General features: G+C 42.6%; 1 protein-coding gene across 3 annotated transcripts in view; it reads left to right on the plus strand.

Annotated features, from left to right (window-relative positions):
* Positions 1-14727, plus strand: part of TGFBR2 (transforming growth factor beta receptor 2) — a 58750-nt gene extending 44023 nt beyond the window's left edge. For all 3 annotated transcript variants that reach the window (XM_054273822.1, XM_054273823.1, XM_054273824.1), the window contains exons 5-7: positions 2753-2894; positions 10624-10751; positions 14232-14727. In XM_054273822.1, coding sequence (XP_054129797.1) covers positions 2753-2894; positions 10624-10751; positions 14232-14411 — 450 coding nt within the window. In that variant the 3' untranslated portion in view covers positions 14412-14727. The remainder of the gene's footprint in view (positions 1-2752; positions 2895-10623; positions 10752-14231) is intronic.
* Positions 14728-14934: the final 207 nt, after the last annotated feature.

The raw sequence follows: 14934 nt of genomic DNA on the forward strand, positions 1-14934 counted from the left end.
CAGCTGTTGTTCTTCTCTGTGACAAGGGGTATGAGTCAATTGATTTGGTTCCCAACTCTGCCTTGTTCTTTTTGGGCACACACGAGCAACCCACTTTAATTCCCCAACATGTCAGCTTCAATGCTGTAGCTTTTATTAAAGAAGTCTTGCACCAAGATTTGCTTCCTGCATAATTTCTAGAATTTCCCCTTTGACTCAAACCCTTGCCACAAGGAGATTCAATTTTATAACTTGTATAATGGAGCTGACCCAATTTTTAATTCAATAAAAACTTGAGCTTTCGATGAAATAAATAAGAGTGTAAGTATTTAACTGTTTTACTGGTCGTCCTTAGACACCAAATTGAAGGCAAATTGTTGGGATTACAAAGCCATCTTCTTTCCAATCTATCCAAAAACCTTCCATATCATGCAGATATAGCCATTATTGACTACAATACCAGGCTGGAAACCACCTTTCTACCCTACAGAACCTTTGCACTCTTTTGAGTTTGGTCATCCATGATGATTAATATTTGCACACATTACTTAATGTGACCATATAAATCTGGACCTTCTTCCCACTGTGTTCAGAGAAGTGGTAGGTGACTGCAAGGACAGCAGTTCTGTACCTCAGCAGCATCATGACCCTTGTAATAGATGGTTTCCCATAAGAGCTAAAGAGAAATACATACTGCCTTTCTGACTGATGCACCTCAGGGCATGAAACATCTCTCAACAGCTTGAAAGAAATGTAAGATCTCCAGTAAAAAAAGATTCAAACATCACAAAAATGAAGTGAGATGGTCCCTCTCTAGAAGTTTTGGAAAATCAAGAACTAACAGCCGACTGGTATTTGCAAAGAAGAAGCATATCCAGACTCTAGAGGGACAATCAGCCTGGAATTTCCAGAGTTCAGATACCTAAAAATGCCTTTGAGGCTCAGGAGTCACTTGTTTTCAAGATACAGAAAAAGTGTCTTTGGCCAAAAGACCTAATAATCTAGACGCAGATAAAGGGACATAAGCAGAATGGAATATATGATAAGTTCTAAGCAGGATGGATATAAGATTGGCTTGATAGCATTCTTCAAGTCAATTTTTGTCTGCGCTTTCTTCTGTGCATTTTAGTTGTAGGCCTTCATCCTCCACTGTCCTGCAAAAGTGCAGAATGCTTTTAATTGCTGCAAAGAGCATGTTAAATGCTAGACCAGGACAGAACTTTGTGGCAATGTGAGGGACCTGTGGTGAGGCATCGTTAATCTTGTTAAAATCTGCAAGGTTTGCAGATGTTTGCCCATGTGCACAGGTAACCTTTTCCAGTTTTGGATGGGATGTGCTTGGAGAAGAAATCCTGTGCTAGAGAGTTAATGGTGGGTAGCAGCAACCTCTGCTCCAGTGTTTCCGTATGTACATTTTATGTAGGTAAGGGAGTCAGTGCTGACCTTGGTGGTGCTGAGACATGACTGTCCCAAGTTCTTCTTCAGTGTATAGCTGCTATTCACATGCTTGGCCTTAAATTCATCAGTGTCAATGTAGCAGGGAACTTAAATTTGGGACTGCTCACACTGAATTTTTTTTTCTGTCCTCTGTTTATAAAGGCTTTGATCTTACAACCATTCAGATATTTTTGACACAGAGATTGTCTGCTGTTGCAAGGTCCTATGACAAAGCCATGTTCTTGATCTTTCCTTCTTCTTATGATACTTTCCACTTTTGTGGAACATCTTCCCATTTGCCCTGAGCCTGAGGTGATGAGACATGTTTACAGAAGCTTATAAAAAGAGTATCATAGGGCTCTGTCAAGACTGTACATTTACTATGTGGCTGTCTGCAGGTGCAGACCCAGTAACTGAAAGGATCTTTTGCAGCCCTGCTTGCCTCTGGGCTCTGGAGTGATTGCTGTGGTGTAAACAGCTCGTTTAAATCATATGTCCTACTGCATCACCCACTTATGTTTGTTCATCTCTGCCATTAACCAGTCTTCAACTTGAAGCTGTCTTTGCCTGATGAAAGAGTTCTGTTTGCAGTTTTTCAAGGAGGATATGTTATTTATACCCTGTGAAGAGTTTGTCATTTGAGAGCAACTGTTGAGTGATCCAAGAATTCTTCCTTAAATCTTTTCTTGTGATAAAAACAGACTTTTAAACTTCACCTTCTGTAATGCAAAATCATAATCCAGATCTCAGCAAAGCTGCTAAAGTCATTGCTGAAAATTGCTCAGTATGAATAAAGTTTATGAGAATGTTTTTTTCAAAGGGGCAGATTTTTGGTTTTGATTCAAATGTGTGGTTCTGCATTCAGTATTTGTGTGTTTGCTTTCTTCTCCCAGGCCTGCATTTACTCTCCTTTTAAGCCTGCCATGAAAAGAAACAGCTAACACTGTAATATGCTGTGCAATATAATACAATGTGTTTCTTGCTCATCTGAAAGACACTTGGTCAGCAGCAATTGCTTCAGGCCCAAAGGTTGGAGTTTATCTGTGAATGGCCAAAGAGTGAGAAAATTTATCAGTGTCAAAATTATTTCCTTAAGGAACTAAAAAAGGCCTTTTTTTTCCTCACCAGGAGAGGTGCAAGTAAGTTGGTAGTCAGGACAATGCCAGATTCCCCTGGCAGCAGAAAATATGGCCTGTGCCAAGTATAGTCTGAATTTTTGGATACATGTCAAATGGCACTGTTTCTGTGAAAGCTGGAGTTAAGTAAATCACAGTGGAATCCAAAACATGAATTGCAGTTTCAGCTCATGAGCTCTCCCCAATCTCTTCTCCTGTAGGTTGGCACAGCAAGATATATGGCCCCTGAGGTTTTGGAGTCCAGGATGAACCTGGAGAACATGGAGTCCTTCAAACAAACAGATGTGTACTCCATGGCTTTGGTCCTCTGGGAAATGACATCTCGCTGTAACGCTGTCGGAGGTAACTGCCATCTGTTTTCTTCTCTCTAAGAGTATGTTGAGACAGACATGCTCTCATGGTTGTCTGGGTAGGTAAATGAACAGCATCCAGACACACCAGAAAATCTTAAGGTTTAAGGTTTACACCAAAATCTTAAGGTTTTCTGGTGTATCTGGATTCTGTAAATTAACAGTCCTTCAGTAGTGTGAGATGCACATGTGCATGAGCAGGCTTGAACACCAAGCACTGAGCACACTGAGTAAACTGATCCTCAGTTGGCGTAAGGATAAGTTTGCTGTTAGGTAGGTCACTTCTAAAGATTATTAAAGTCTGGTTTCCCTATGACATCTTGGGTAGCCATGGATTGACTCAGTCTGGTTGATCTCATCCAAAATAATTTGAAACATAAGTCTATTTGAAATATTAAACTGAAGAAGTGATAACTGCTTCCCGTTTACTTTCATGGAATGTCAATTCTCAAACCTAGTAAGGGCCAGTTAAGTGTCACATTTGCTAATTGGTAATTTCCATAAGAGGCATCATAGTGGGATGGAAAGTTTCCTGTTTTCCCAAAGTCACCAGCTGCTGCACATCATGCTTGGTGATTTTGCAAGAGATTATCCATATGAGAAATCAAGGGATGTTTGCGGTATAAAGTGTAGTAACAAAATAAAAATTATTTGAACTATCAGAACAGCTCCATGAAAAGCTGCTATGCTTGTTCATATTCATAATTTCTTCTGAAACAAAACTCTCAATTTCTGTTTTACCGAAAGTTGACCCAAAATTCTCAGTGTGCCACACTGGTATGTGCTGGAAATCAGAAAAGTTGCTGTTGGGATATCTACAATACATATTGCCATGTTTGAAGATTTTTGCCTTTCTTCAGGAACTAAAATAAGGCAAAGTTGCATGTCAAATTCTTCTGCAATTGTCTAAGAGTCATTCTAAAAAATATTGCTGCAGAATTTGAGGCTCACACAGGCAGTCTAAGGAGCAGGGCTGTAAAAGGTAACACTAATGTGGATATTATAGTAGATATGCAACTGTGATTTGATTTGCTATCCTTCTTCCAAAACCACAGAGGCTCCCTTTTCACTGGACTTGGCACAGTTCCACCTTGAAGGGCTGCCATAGACGCAGAGACAGGGCAGTCTTGCAGGCTAGAGCACTGTGCTATGAGGAACATAGTGTACAGGAGGGAAACCAATGTCCCAGGGGAAGATGTGCATAGCTGCTCCTTGTTTCTCTAGCAGCATCTGTGGGATACCACAAGGGAGGTCTCTGAAGCCACTCTGCACAGTGACTGTGTGGCTGCACCACAGTGTCCATGTGCAGGAGGGAGGAATTGCCTCCATCTCAGTCTCCTGCTCTGTCTGACCAGCATTTGGTCTTGCTGGGTGGGCTGTATTATGGGCAACAGATTTGCCCCTGTTTGCACCCTGCCAGGAAAGCTACAAAGTGAGTATGTGTGCTGAATGTGCTAGCATAAAAGCATGAAAAGAACACCAAATTCTTTTCTAGTCAAACATTTTAAGGGTAAAACATTTGGTGGTTCAGGAACTGAACCTCAGTCTGACATATTACAAGGCAAACCTATCCATATTTAATGGATCATGGTCATGCCTGTTTTCTAAGTGCATTGGCACAACCTCAGCCTTTCATTAGCACTTTTGTAAATGTGGCAGAGGAGATTTAAAACCTGAAATAAAGGAACTGTGCCCTGTCTCATGATCTGTCTCTGTTTCTTGCATTTAGGAACACACCTGTTTAGTATGAATATGAGCTGTTCACTGTGGAGTCTTTCATCTTTGATGATGCCTGAGTCCCTTCCTGTTCAGATTTGCTGAGTAGGGCAAAATGAAGATTGCAGCAAAAGCAAACCTTATTGCTGCTGTTCTCAGAAGGCAACTGCTAAAAGAGGATATAAAGGGAGTTTCATAAGGAAGGAAAATCACCAGCATGTTTAGCTAGAAGAGATTGACCCATAATGACCTTGAGAAGAAGAGCTGAAGTTATTTCAGTAAAGGGAAATATTTTCCTGGCCCGGCATCCCCTTTCAAGTGATGCTTAACCCCCACCCACATCCTAGTTTTCCTTATTCATTTCATCCCTCAGTCATTCTCATCTCCAGAAACACATTTCTTGAATTTTATTTCCCTATTTCAGTCATCTTTCCTGAGATGAGGTCCCCAGCAAAACCCCAGGAGCACTAGGGCAGATCTGTAGGGGTTGCAACTTGCTCTTAGCATCTCTGGCTAAAGCAGTTAAACACAACTCCCAGGATGTAGATCCCTTAACTTGTCACTGGCACTGAGCTGCAACAGCAGTGCACCGTTACTCTCATTTCCTTCTCAGATTTTCCCCTGTTTCGAGCAGTCTGGTTATCTTTGCAGCCAGCTGGTGAAATACCCTTACAGTGATTCATGACTGCAGCTCCCCCTCTGCTTTCCTTCTCCATCTGTCACTTGTGAGACTCCCTCCTCTCCTCACAGTCTTCCTGAGGAGCTGCCTCTGCTCACGCAAACCCCCCTTTTACTCCTAGATTGTTTGGCAATGAGAAAAATGTCTTTGCATGTGAGGCAGAGTAGGCTGACCTGATTGCAGACAGCCTTTTCAAAGGAGCCTAAAAGATCTAGGCTCTGTCTTTGCAGGGCAGGCTTGGCTGTGGTGTCAGCTCAGGGCAGTTTTGAGGCACAGACTGGGGAGTCTTAGCCATGACAACAGCATTAACAACTTTATTTAGGGAGGGAAGCATGCAAGGAAGGGGGACTAATTGCCATTCAGCCACACAGAGGTACAGGGGTACAGGGGCTTGTTTCTTTTTCAAAGGGAGCTCTTGGGATTCATTTGTCAGCGTGCAGGTGTTCGGTGAGTGTGGGAGGTGATGCAGGCAGGTCCTTTCACTAGAGACGCTTTGTCAAACACAGCCTCCACGCTATGCCAGGCCTCTTCAGTCAGCAGACATTTAAACAAAAATACCCAGCAGCACAACCCATACTGTAAAGCTGCTGTAGTAAATAAGCAGGTGGGGATTGGCTTTTGTGAAAGGCCACGCTGTTCGTTGTTACTTTGTTGTGCTAAATATGGAGAAGAAGAAATGGGGCACAAGGGAAAGGGAGACAGAGGCAAAGATCGAGGTTGACTGATTTTTCAGCAGAGTATAATTTAAGAGGCATATTTAGAAACTCAGCAATACTACTTTGGGGAGAACTTCAACTGTTCCACACTGCTGTTAACTTGGTATTTCATTCAGCACAACAGCTGTGCACCAGATGCTGCACGTTGCAAGAAATACAATTTTCATCTCAACCACTTGCTTTCAGAGTGACACAGCTTTGGTGACTGAGACAAGTGTAATTTCTCTGACAGCCTCCTAGAAAGAAAAGAAAACCATCTGGTTTGAATTGCAACTGCTATGGGTGAGGGACTATTGGGGGAGGCAGGGGAGAAGGAGGGGAAAGGGAACTTTTGGATACACAGGTTTGGTGAAGAGGGAGAAAAGAAAGCCCTCATAAAATGGCAGTGTTGGTCGAGCAGTATTGTACTCCTGGAGTGGTGGCTGGCTTCATTGTGGTAGCAGAGCTTTGTTTAAAATGGCAGCCTTGCTTTACCCGAGCTGTGTTTCATGTGAATAAAATCAGGAGTAATCTTATGCTTACTTGGAAAGTCAGCCAAGAGTCACATTTTGGCAACTAAACATTTGTGCATCCTGTACCTCATGAAATGCTCAGCTTCCATCACACTGACGTGGAGCGGTGACGTTCCTGGCAGCAGGGAGCAGTCAGATGGCCTGTGCAGCAGGGCTGGGCCTGCACAGTGGGCCCTGAGGTGGCTGCAGCTGGGGGCTGATTTAAATTTCTCCTTCTGTGAGGCAGAGCCAAATCAGGACATGTCTGCCCTGCACTGGCTTGTAGTGGCATACAGCCCTGCTTGGTAGATCCACACAGTGCAGTGTCACCCCATGACAGGCACTCCTGTCCTGGAAATTCTCCCAGTGTCACCACAGTGCTACATGTAAGGCAGCAAGTACTGTCCTTCAACAAGCCCATGTGGCAGTAGATAAGGTCACTGCACCACACCCTGTGCTGAGAACTGATGTGTTTGCCACTTTTCCCCCTCAGGATTCACTGAGCAGCCCCTAAGCCTGGTGGCAGGGTTCATGCACTCCCAAATCTTTAGAAGGGGGACTGTGTCTTAGATCATCAGATGTGAAGTCACTTAGGAGGTATGTGTGCACAATGAGTTCACTCATCCCAATGCATCCTTACCTCAGCAGGGAAACCTAGGGAAATTTATGAAGTAAGCATTTGACAGCATCTTAAACTTGTCCTGAAACAGCTTTTGGGCCTCTGTTTTGGGCATTATTTTCCCTTTGTGCAACTAGTGCAAGTTAGCAGATTCAATACCCAAATTCCTCTAACATGAAGAAAGACACCATCTATACTATCTGCACACACTACCTGTGTTTGCATGAGCTGTCACAGCAGCTCCACCATCAATTGATTTATCCCTTCTTCCCCCTCATAAGCTTTAAATAAAGGGGCATTTCAAAGGAACCTAGAAGTTCCCAAACACAAGCTCACTGCTGCAGACTCTGCCTTACAGTTGACTTCTGCTGGCCTTTCACCTCACTCCTGCTTTGATCCTGCATATAAAACATCATCCAACATGAGAAGTTGTCCCATGGAAATCAGTAAGATAGATCACATAAGGGAGTGTCAACAGGGTTTGTGGTATGCTCTTCTGACCCAAAGAAAATTTCACTGCAAAAAGCTTAGAGTAGAAAAAGATCACAAGTGAGCCAAATTTTCAAAGCTTTCATCACACAGAACAAATAGACTTTCAGTAATTTCTCTGGGGCTAAAAATCCTATCCCTGCCTTTCTGAAAACTATAGCTAGGCCAATGTCAAAAGAAACTAGAGGTTCAGCAGTTAGTAGTGCAAGTCAGCTCTCAACCATAAAGATTAAATGCTGGAGGTTAAAGTTGAAGGAAGTCTGCCATTTTTGAATGCTAAAGGTTCTGTAGTTCATGGTTCCTGATATATTTATGGTCCTTCATCCAGTTGTCATTTTTGGTGCCCAGCTGGTCTAAAACCTATGAAAAGAAACATATAAGGCATGAGAAATAGAATCAGCCTCTGTATATGGCCACACACAGGCATCTAGCGACAAACATCTTAAACTACCTCAAATTGACATCTGTTACATCTACTGCAGCACATAAACATGATCCATGAATAACACCGGCTACTACTGCAAAACATGTCTGACACTTGAGATTCCACAGCATTAGGATGACTTACTGCATGAGGATTTAGTGGGCTTTTTTTTACTTTCCAAGGGAAAGAGAAGCATGATAATAAATAGCAAGGAGATGCCACATGCTTTTCAACCTGAGGGAAGGTATGACTGTATTGGTAGAAAGTCATTACAGTGAATTGGCATCTGGCCTAAATTTTTCTTTCTTTACCATAAACAAAAACAAAGCAACAACAGAAAATCCAAATCTGAAAAATTTATTCAATCTTTATATTTGGAAGAAGAATGGTCATAACTTACAAACAATTTCTCAAACAGAAAAAATGTATTATGAACCTATCAATTGCCAGGAAGAGTTTTCCCTTCTCCTGCTTGAACCATCTCATTAACTTGAGCAACCTTGAGATTTAATTAGTGAGAGGGAACAACAAGTCAGCATCACAGCACCAGCTTCCCTCTGTTGGCCATTGAGACTCTTCTAACTCCTCACCCTGCAAGATCTCAGAACCTTGGCTGGTGTCCATGACCACTGCCACAACTGAACCATGACTGATGGAGATGGTGCAGGAAATGGCCATCTAGGTCATGTGATTTAAATTCTCCTGGTGAACTTTAATATTTTTGTTAGCTTTGAACATATAGGTGTGTGCAGTATAATCATTGTGCATCCACTGCATGCTAACCCATGTCTGACTAGCAACATGGCAACTTCCCTATTCATTTCTAGGGCTAAAGTCTTACAAATATATTTTGGCTGAATCATCTCAGACTCAGATTAATGTGGATGAAACTGGTTTGCATTCTTGCACAGGAAAGAGAGTGAGGCAGACTTTGGCCTTTGGGTCTTAGAAGATGGAAGTTTTGTTTCTGGGCTATAGCCATTCTCCAGAGCATCTTGTGGAAAGTACAAAGCAGCAGATGGCTAGGGAGAAGGAAGAAGGGCTCTGCAGGAGGCATCTATGGGTGATCTGCTGCACTGCACACAGTTGTTTGCAGCTGAATCTCTAAATGCTGAGCATTCGAAGCATGAGGTTTAATATCCCTTCCAAAATGTTTGTTATTATAACTTGGCCATTCTTTTTAAGCATCAGCCTGATAAAGTCTTTGTCTCATGGCCATCACATGCAAGTGAGGTCTACAGCCTGACTTCAAGGCTTTGGAGAAAAATCCAAAGATAGTTGTCTTCAATACTACCTTGTTTTTATCATGAGACATGGCAGAAGGATCTGACCTGTGTCATCTTGATCCTTAGTTATTTTCAGTAGCATATTATATAACCCCATCCTTACCTTTCTCTCCCAAAGTAAACAAACCCAAGTGTTAGATGTTCTTCCCATTTCTTCTGGGCCTTTAATCCCTATTCATGCATTCTCAGCAATTTTTAGCCCTTTAGAGGACTGAGCAACACTGGGCACTGCAGTTGAATTTGGTTGTAGCATCATGCAGCAGTGGTTTGTTTCTCCGCTCATTTGTCTCTGTTCACACATCATCTGGGCATTCACATGCATTCTCCAGACTGCTTTGTAGATTATACTTTAGTTTTTCTTGCCCCCAATTAATTCCTAGAAAGAAATAAGAGGCAGCAGAACAGGCCAACTTCATAAATCTTTATCTGATAGCAGCAAGTCATTAGGCCTGTGAGTAAAGTCTCCATCTGTTCCCAAAGAAACCACAGCATTTTCTACACTGTGTCAGCATCTACTATAATATTTCCGCTCTCAGAGATTTCTTGAGTTTTCTCCAAGGGTCCCATATGTCTGCCTCTTCCTTTCTCTCTCCAAAGAAAAGCAAAGAAAATATGCAACATGCAAACAAAAACTAGAGTGGCAGCAACCCCTTCAGAAAGCTGTTCCCCTGTATCACAGGCCAAAACTGATCCATTTTGGGAAGGAAATCTAAAATAAGAGCAGACTACTACTATCTACAAAAGAATGCAGCTTAGGAGTAAGCAAGGGCGGTATGGCAGCTTCCAGCATTGTTCCTTAACTGTATCTTTGCCCTTTCCTAGCAATCCCCACATTCACATCTACCATGACCTAGATATATTTCAGTTTATATTTCACCTGATAAGTGTGTGTGGACTCCAGGAGAGCTAAGGGTGACCAACTGTTCAAAAGCTTGGCTCATGCAAAACTCACCTTAAACCTTCTGTGCGTTTTACCTCAGCAGAGATTGAAAGGCTCACAAACCAGTATAGATTACTCTGCTTCTTGGACTGTTGCTAATATTATTATGTACTAAAGAGTTTAAATGAGAATTGTTTTGTTGGCTCGGAAACAAAAGGGGAGGGAGGGAGTGTGTGTGAGAAACACATTTGAAACATTTTTGAAAATGCCAACTGCCTTTGCTTTGTTTGGAGCTGGTCAAGCAGAACAGTGGCAGTGAGCAGCTAATCAGTAGCTCCTACTCCTCAGAGAACAACCAGCTCCCTCCACTCTTGGTACCAGCACAGCCCAGCTAAATTCCCTGTGTTTGCTTCTTTCCCAGAAGTGAAAGAGTATGAGCCCCCCTTCGGCTCCAAAGTGCGAGAGCACCCTTGTGTGGAAAGCATGAAGGACAATGTCCTGAGAGACAGAGGGCGGCCCGAGATCCCCAGCTCCTGGCTTAACCATCAGGTAAGAGCACCACAGTGGGCAGTGGGAGCTGCACTGTACATTTAGCTGCTGCCTGAAGCCTGAGCCTTACCTCAGTGCCCTGCCCAAGAGGCTGCGCCTCTCTTTGCATAGAGAGGTCTGTCACACATGGAGAGACTCCATCACAGAGCGGCACTGGTGCTGACGTGGTTCAGGCACCACAGTTCTCTGCACCATGCCTGCCCCAATGCCCTGGTATTCCTGCTGCACACCAGTGTAATCTAAAAGCAGTCAAAACAGAAACATTGGAAGCCTGAGATCCAAAAATCATCCAGAGAGCCGCAGAATAGTTAGGCCCTTAAAGCACACTGTGTGTAGGCTCTGAAAGGGCAAAGAAAACAACTTCACACATGGGCCTCTGTTGCAGGCAGAGTGAGAGCTTCAGACAAAATTTATTAGAGAAGCCCTTCTGTTGAGTCATGAGGTACAGAAAGGATCCCCTTGCTTTCTAAATTCCTTCTCAGAGAATTAGAGGTGTGGCTGGGTTCAGTCTTAGCCCCAGATTTTGTCAACAGTTTACATTTTAAGGATTATATAGGTGCAATTGAACCATTATACAACTTTGTCCCATATGATTAAGGTGCCAAACCAGATACAAAAGTATAAATTATTTATTATGATAATAGCTAGACAAAAAGGTCTTAGAGTTATGTACTACACAGTGTAGGAGCTGTAACTACTCATATAGTGTGCACTATGAAGCAATATTGAAGCAATCATATTAAAGCAACTGTACTAAAGGCAGCAAAAACAATTATTAAATTAAGATTGATGTCAGCCACCCATGCCAACAACCTTAGGCAAATCTCTTCTGTTCAGCATCGAGGAGTAACCTTGAGGTATTCTAACATAACTCCTCAAGGGAGTTATGTTAGAAGATGCTGTTGTTGAAAAGTGGGACTGGGCTTTCATAATATAAAGCAATTGACTGTCAGTCAGATGTCTCCAGGCCAGCTCAGTCAGCTCAGCAGTTTTAGATAAGTTATTAATAGTATCACTTGTTTGTTCCTTTGTTGTGTAGTTCACCAGATCTGCCACATCTTCACCTCACTATCAAGGTGTTTAACTTTGAGTCAGGCTGGTTTCAGCATTATTCAACACCTAAAGCAGCATGATGCCCTTCTCCATTCACCACTGGTAGCTTTGCAAAAAGGGCACTCTTCAAATTTGTTTTACCCCATTTCCAGGGAGACCATCCTACTACAGAGGATCTTCAGCAGAAAAAGCAAATCTGAGTACTTTACCATGGAAACCAGCCATAGTTGTATCCCAACTGTTGACAGGTTTAATGAAATAGGAAATTAGTCTTCAGCAAGCCAGCGTGGTTTTATTCAGGTTGTGCATTAGCAGTCCATTTCCCTTGCATATCACAAAGCACTTTGTCAGCTTCCTCCATTCACGAGCACCATGGTTGCACTTCCTAGGCAATGGTAGATTTTTTAGTAGAGGAAACTGAATGGAAACAAGCCAAACCATGCATTTCTTCACCTTTGCTCTCAGTAGTTTTATCAGTAGAGATAAAATGTGAATCATATTAGAGAAGTGAGGCTTGGTCATTCCACTTCTCAATGAAATATGCTGAGTGGTCTTTAGTGACAAAAGGAAAGTATCACAAACTTTTATAAAAGCCCAGGCAACCAAGAATATCATCTATCTACTATTTCCATCAGGAGCAATGTAACACTCCCTTTTTAATTCCATTTAGGAAGTTAAAATCAGTCTGACAGCTGCATAAAAAAGACCAAGTGAGTGGCTAAAATCAATCATCTTTCCAGCCAGGAACACCTGCCGCCTGATGACTATGGCAGAATGCAGCCCCTTCCTGGACTGCAGGAACTTGCTCCTTACGTACTCAGCGGTGAGGAGTAGGCTATTGAGGAGGGGCTTTCAACAAGGGAAGAAAGTTGAATTTTGAGGGAAACCTGGATATCTGATACTACCTGGGTATCTGATACTACCAGCACTAAAAGCCCTTGACAGCAAGGTTGAGCGTGCAGAGAGTTGCAGCTTGAGGTACTGGCATAGAGCTGTAGGATACACTGTGGATTTCATCACCTTTGGGTTTATAAAGCAAGTAAAATGATAGTGATTTGGACCTAGGTGTCCTGCATTTGACTTCAGAGGTTTCTTCCCTATATAAAACCCACATCTCAAACTGCCCCAGCACAGAGAACCCCACCAACTGGGAGGCCATGCACTTGTGCTTGTGTCACCAGAATGGGCACAGCTGGCCCCAACAGGGTTCAGCTAAGAGTCTAAGGAAGGAGATGCCTGATAACATGCTTAGAGGACATTTAATGAAGGTGGTTTTGATTCCCTTTGCCTGAATCCCTTCAGTGTTTCACATTGTGCTGTTTAAGATGCAGTGATGCATCAGTTTCCGCAGTGCTGTGACAGTTTGCAGCAGCTGAGGATCTGCTTTGAACTCCATAGAAGTTGTTCTTACTGTAATGGCTCTTCCATATTAATTTCCTTCCTCTGCAGTTGTGTTTTTGTAATGAACTCATTATTCATCATGATAAAATTCTGGAATAGATTTACATATTACAATTACCCCACACCCCCCTTAATGAGATTTGTTGCACTATTGATTTCAAGTTAATGTTTAATATTTAATTTAATTTACTGCTTGTAATTTCAATGCCAGCAGAAAACTAATGTTATTTGTATACAGACAGTAACATTCTGCTATTAGCATTGACATCAGTCAACATCACCAGTTAGGTAAATTATACAATTAATGCAGTGTTGTGAAATGTTATTTTTTTAAATAAGTTTAAGATAAATCCTACTTAATGGGCTTTTAGTGTCATAAAACAAAACACAGTTTCCTGTGGCAAATACTTCATGTTTATAAAAATCATTACAAAGATGCAACTGTTTTTTTGCTCCTGAAAACATTTGCATTGGAATTGAAATGAGGGTTAAACAGTTACAACTGTGAGTGATGTGCTTAAGTGTTTGTGGGACTGTGGCCCATATTTGCACATAGATTTAGGTAGTCTACAAGGAATTCATAAAGAGCTGATGTACAGCCCAATATTGCTGGCAATCAGAATTCTGTTTGAAAAACCCAAGCAGAATTCAGCATGCAGATGCATGGGTTGAGCAGGAGGTCATATTATCCAAGAATTTTGATCATATTTATTAAACAAAAAAACCCTGCTTGATTCTATATCACTAGTCTGAAGCATCGCTGTTCTTGTTAGGTCAGACCACATGCCCAGAAATGACAGTTCCAACTAAAGCGCTGAAAATATTGTAGTAGGGTTTCTTAAAAAAAAAAAAACAAAAAAAAAACAAAAAGAAAACAATGCCCCATGACAGAAGCAGCAGATCCCATAAAGAACCCCCAGGACACACATGAAATAACCCCCAAATTTCTGAGGGCCCTGAAGCAGCTCTGTGCGCGAGGCGTTGCTGGCTGCCCCGTCACGGGCGCTGTGTCTGTGCTCCGTGCAGGGCATCCAGATGGTGTGTGAGACGCTCATCGAGTGCTGGGACCACGACCCCGAGGCGCGGCTGACGGCGCAGTGCGTGGCCGAGCGCTTCAGCGAGCTCCGGCACCACGACAGGCTCTCGGGGAGGAGCTGCTCCGAGGAGAAGATCCCCGAGGACGGCTCCGTGACCACCGCCAAGTAGCGCACGCCCGGGAGCTCCGGGACGGAGGGAAGTCGCTCCTAGACGTGTTCACCTTGGCAAAGGAAGAGGTCTTGATCGGTGCCTTGACTTGCTTCCTGGAGGACTGAGGCTGTCACTACTCCCTTTGGGCTCCAGCTCTGGACAGGGAGATGTATTCTGGGAATTACAAGCTGGGGGAGTAGCAGTCATACCCTAGCACTGGCGGCCAGCATCATGTCGTAGGAGGAGCTATATATGGTAGCACTTCCTCTGGAAAAGGATTTGAAAACAGCCAATAACATTATGCACTTTATTAATGCCTGTATATAACTATGAAATTGCTATTTTTATATATATATATATATACATATATATATATAAAAAATGTGTGTGTATGTATATATATATATATGTATCTATATATCTATAAACAGCCATGTCCTGGGAAAAGAAAAGTTATTAAAAGAAAGTGCTTCCAGGAAATTACCAGTACATTAGAAATCCCGCCCCTTAGGGGAGGAGCCTGGGGGGACTGGTATAGCAC

This window comes from Melozone crissalis, unplaced genomic scaffold (assembly GCF_028551555.1).
Source record: "Melozone crissalis strain CALT ecotype California unplaced genomic scaffold, PUWL_Pcris_2 ptg000016l_1, whole genome shotgun sequence".
NCBI classification, from domain to species: domain Eukaryota; kingdom Metazoa; phylum Chordata; class Aves; order Passeriformes; family Passerellidae; genus Melozone; species Melozone crissalis.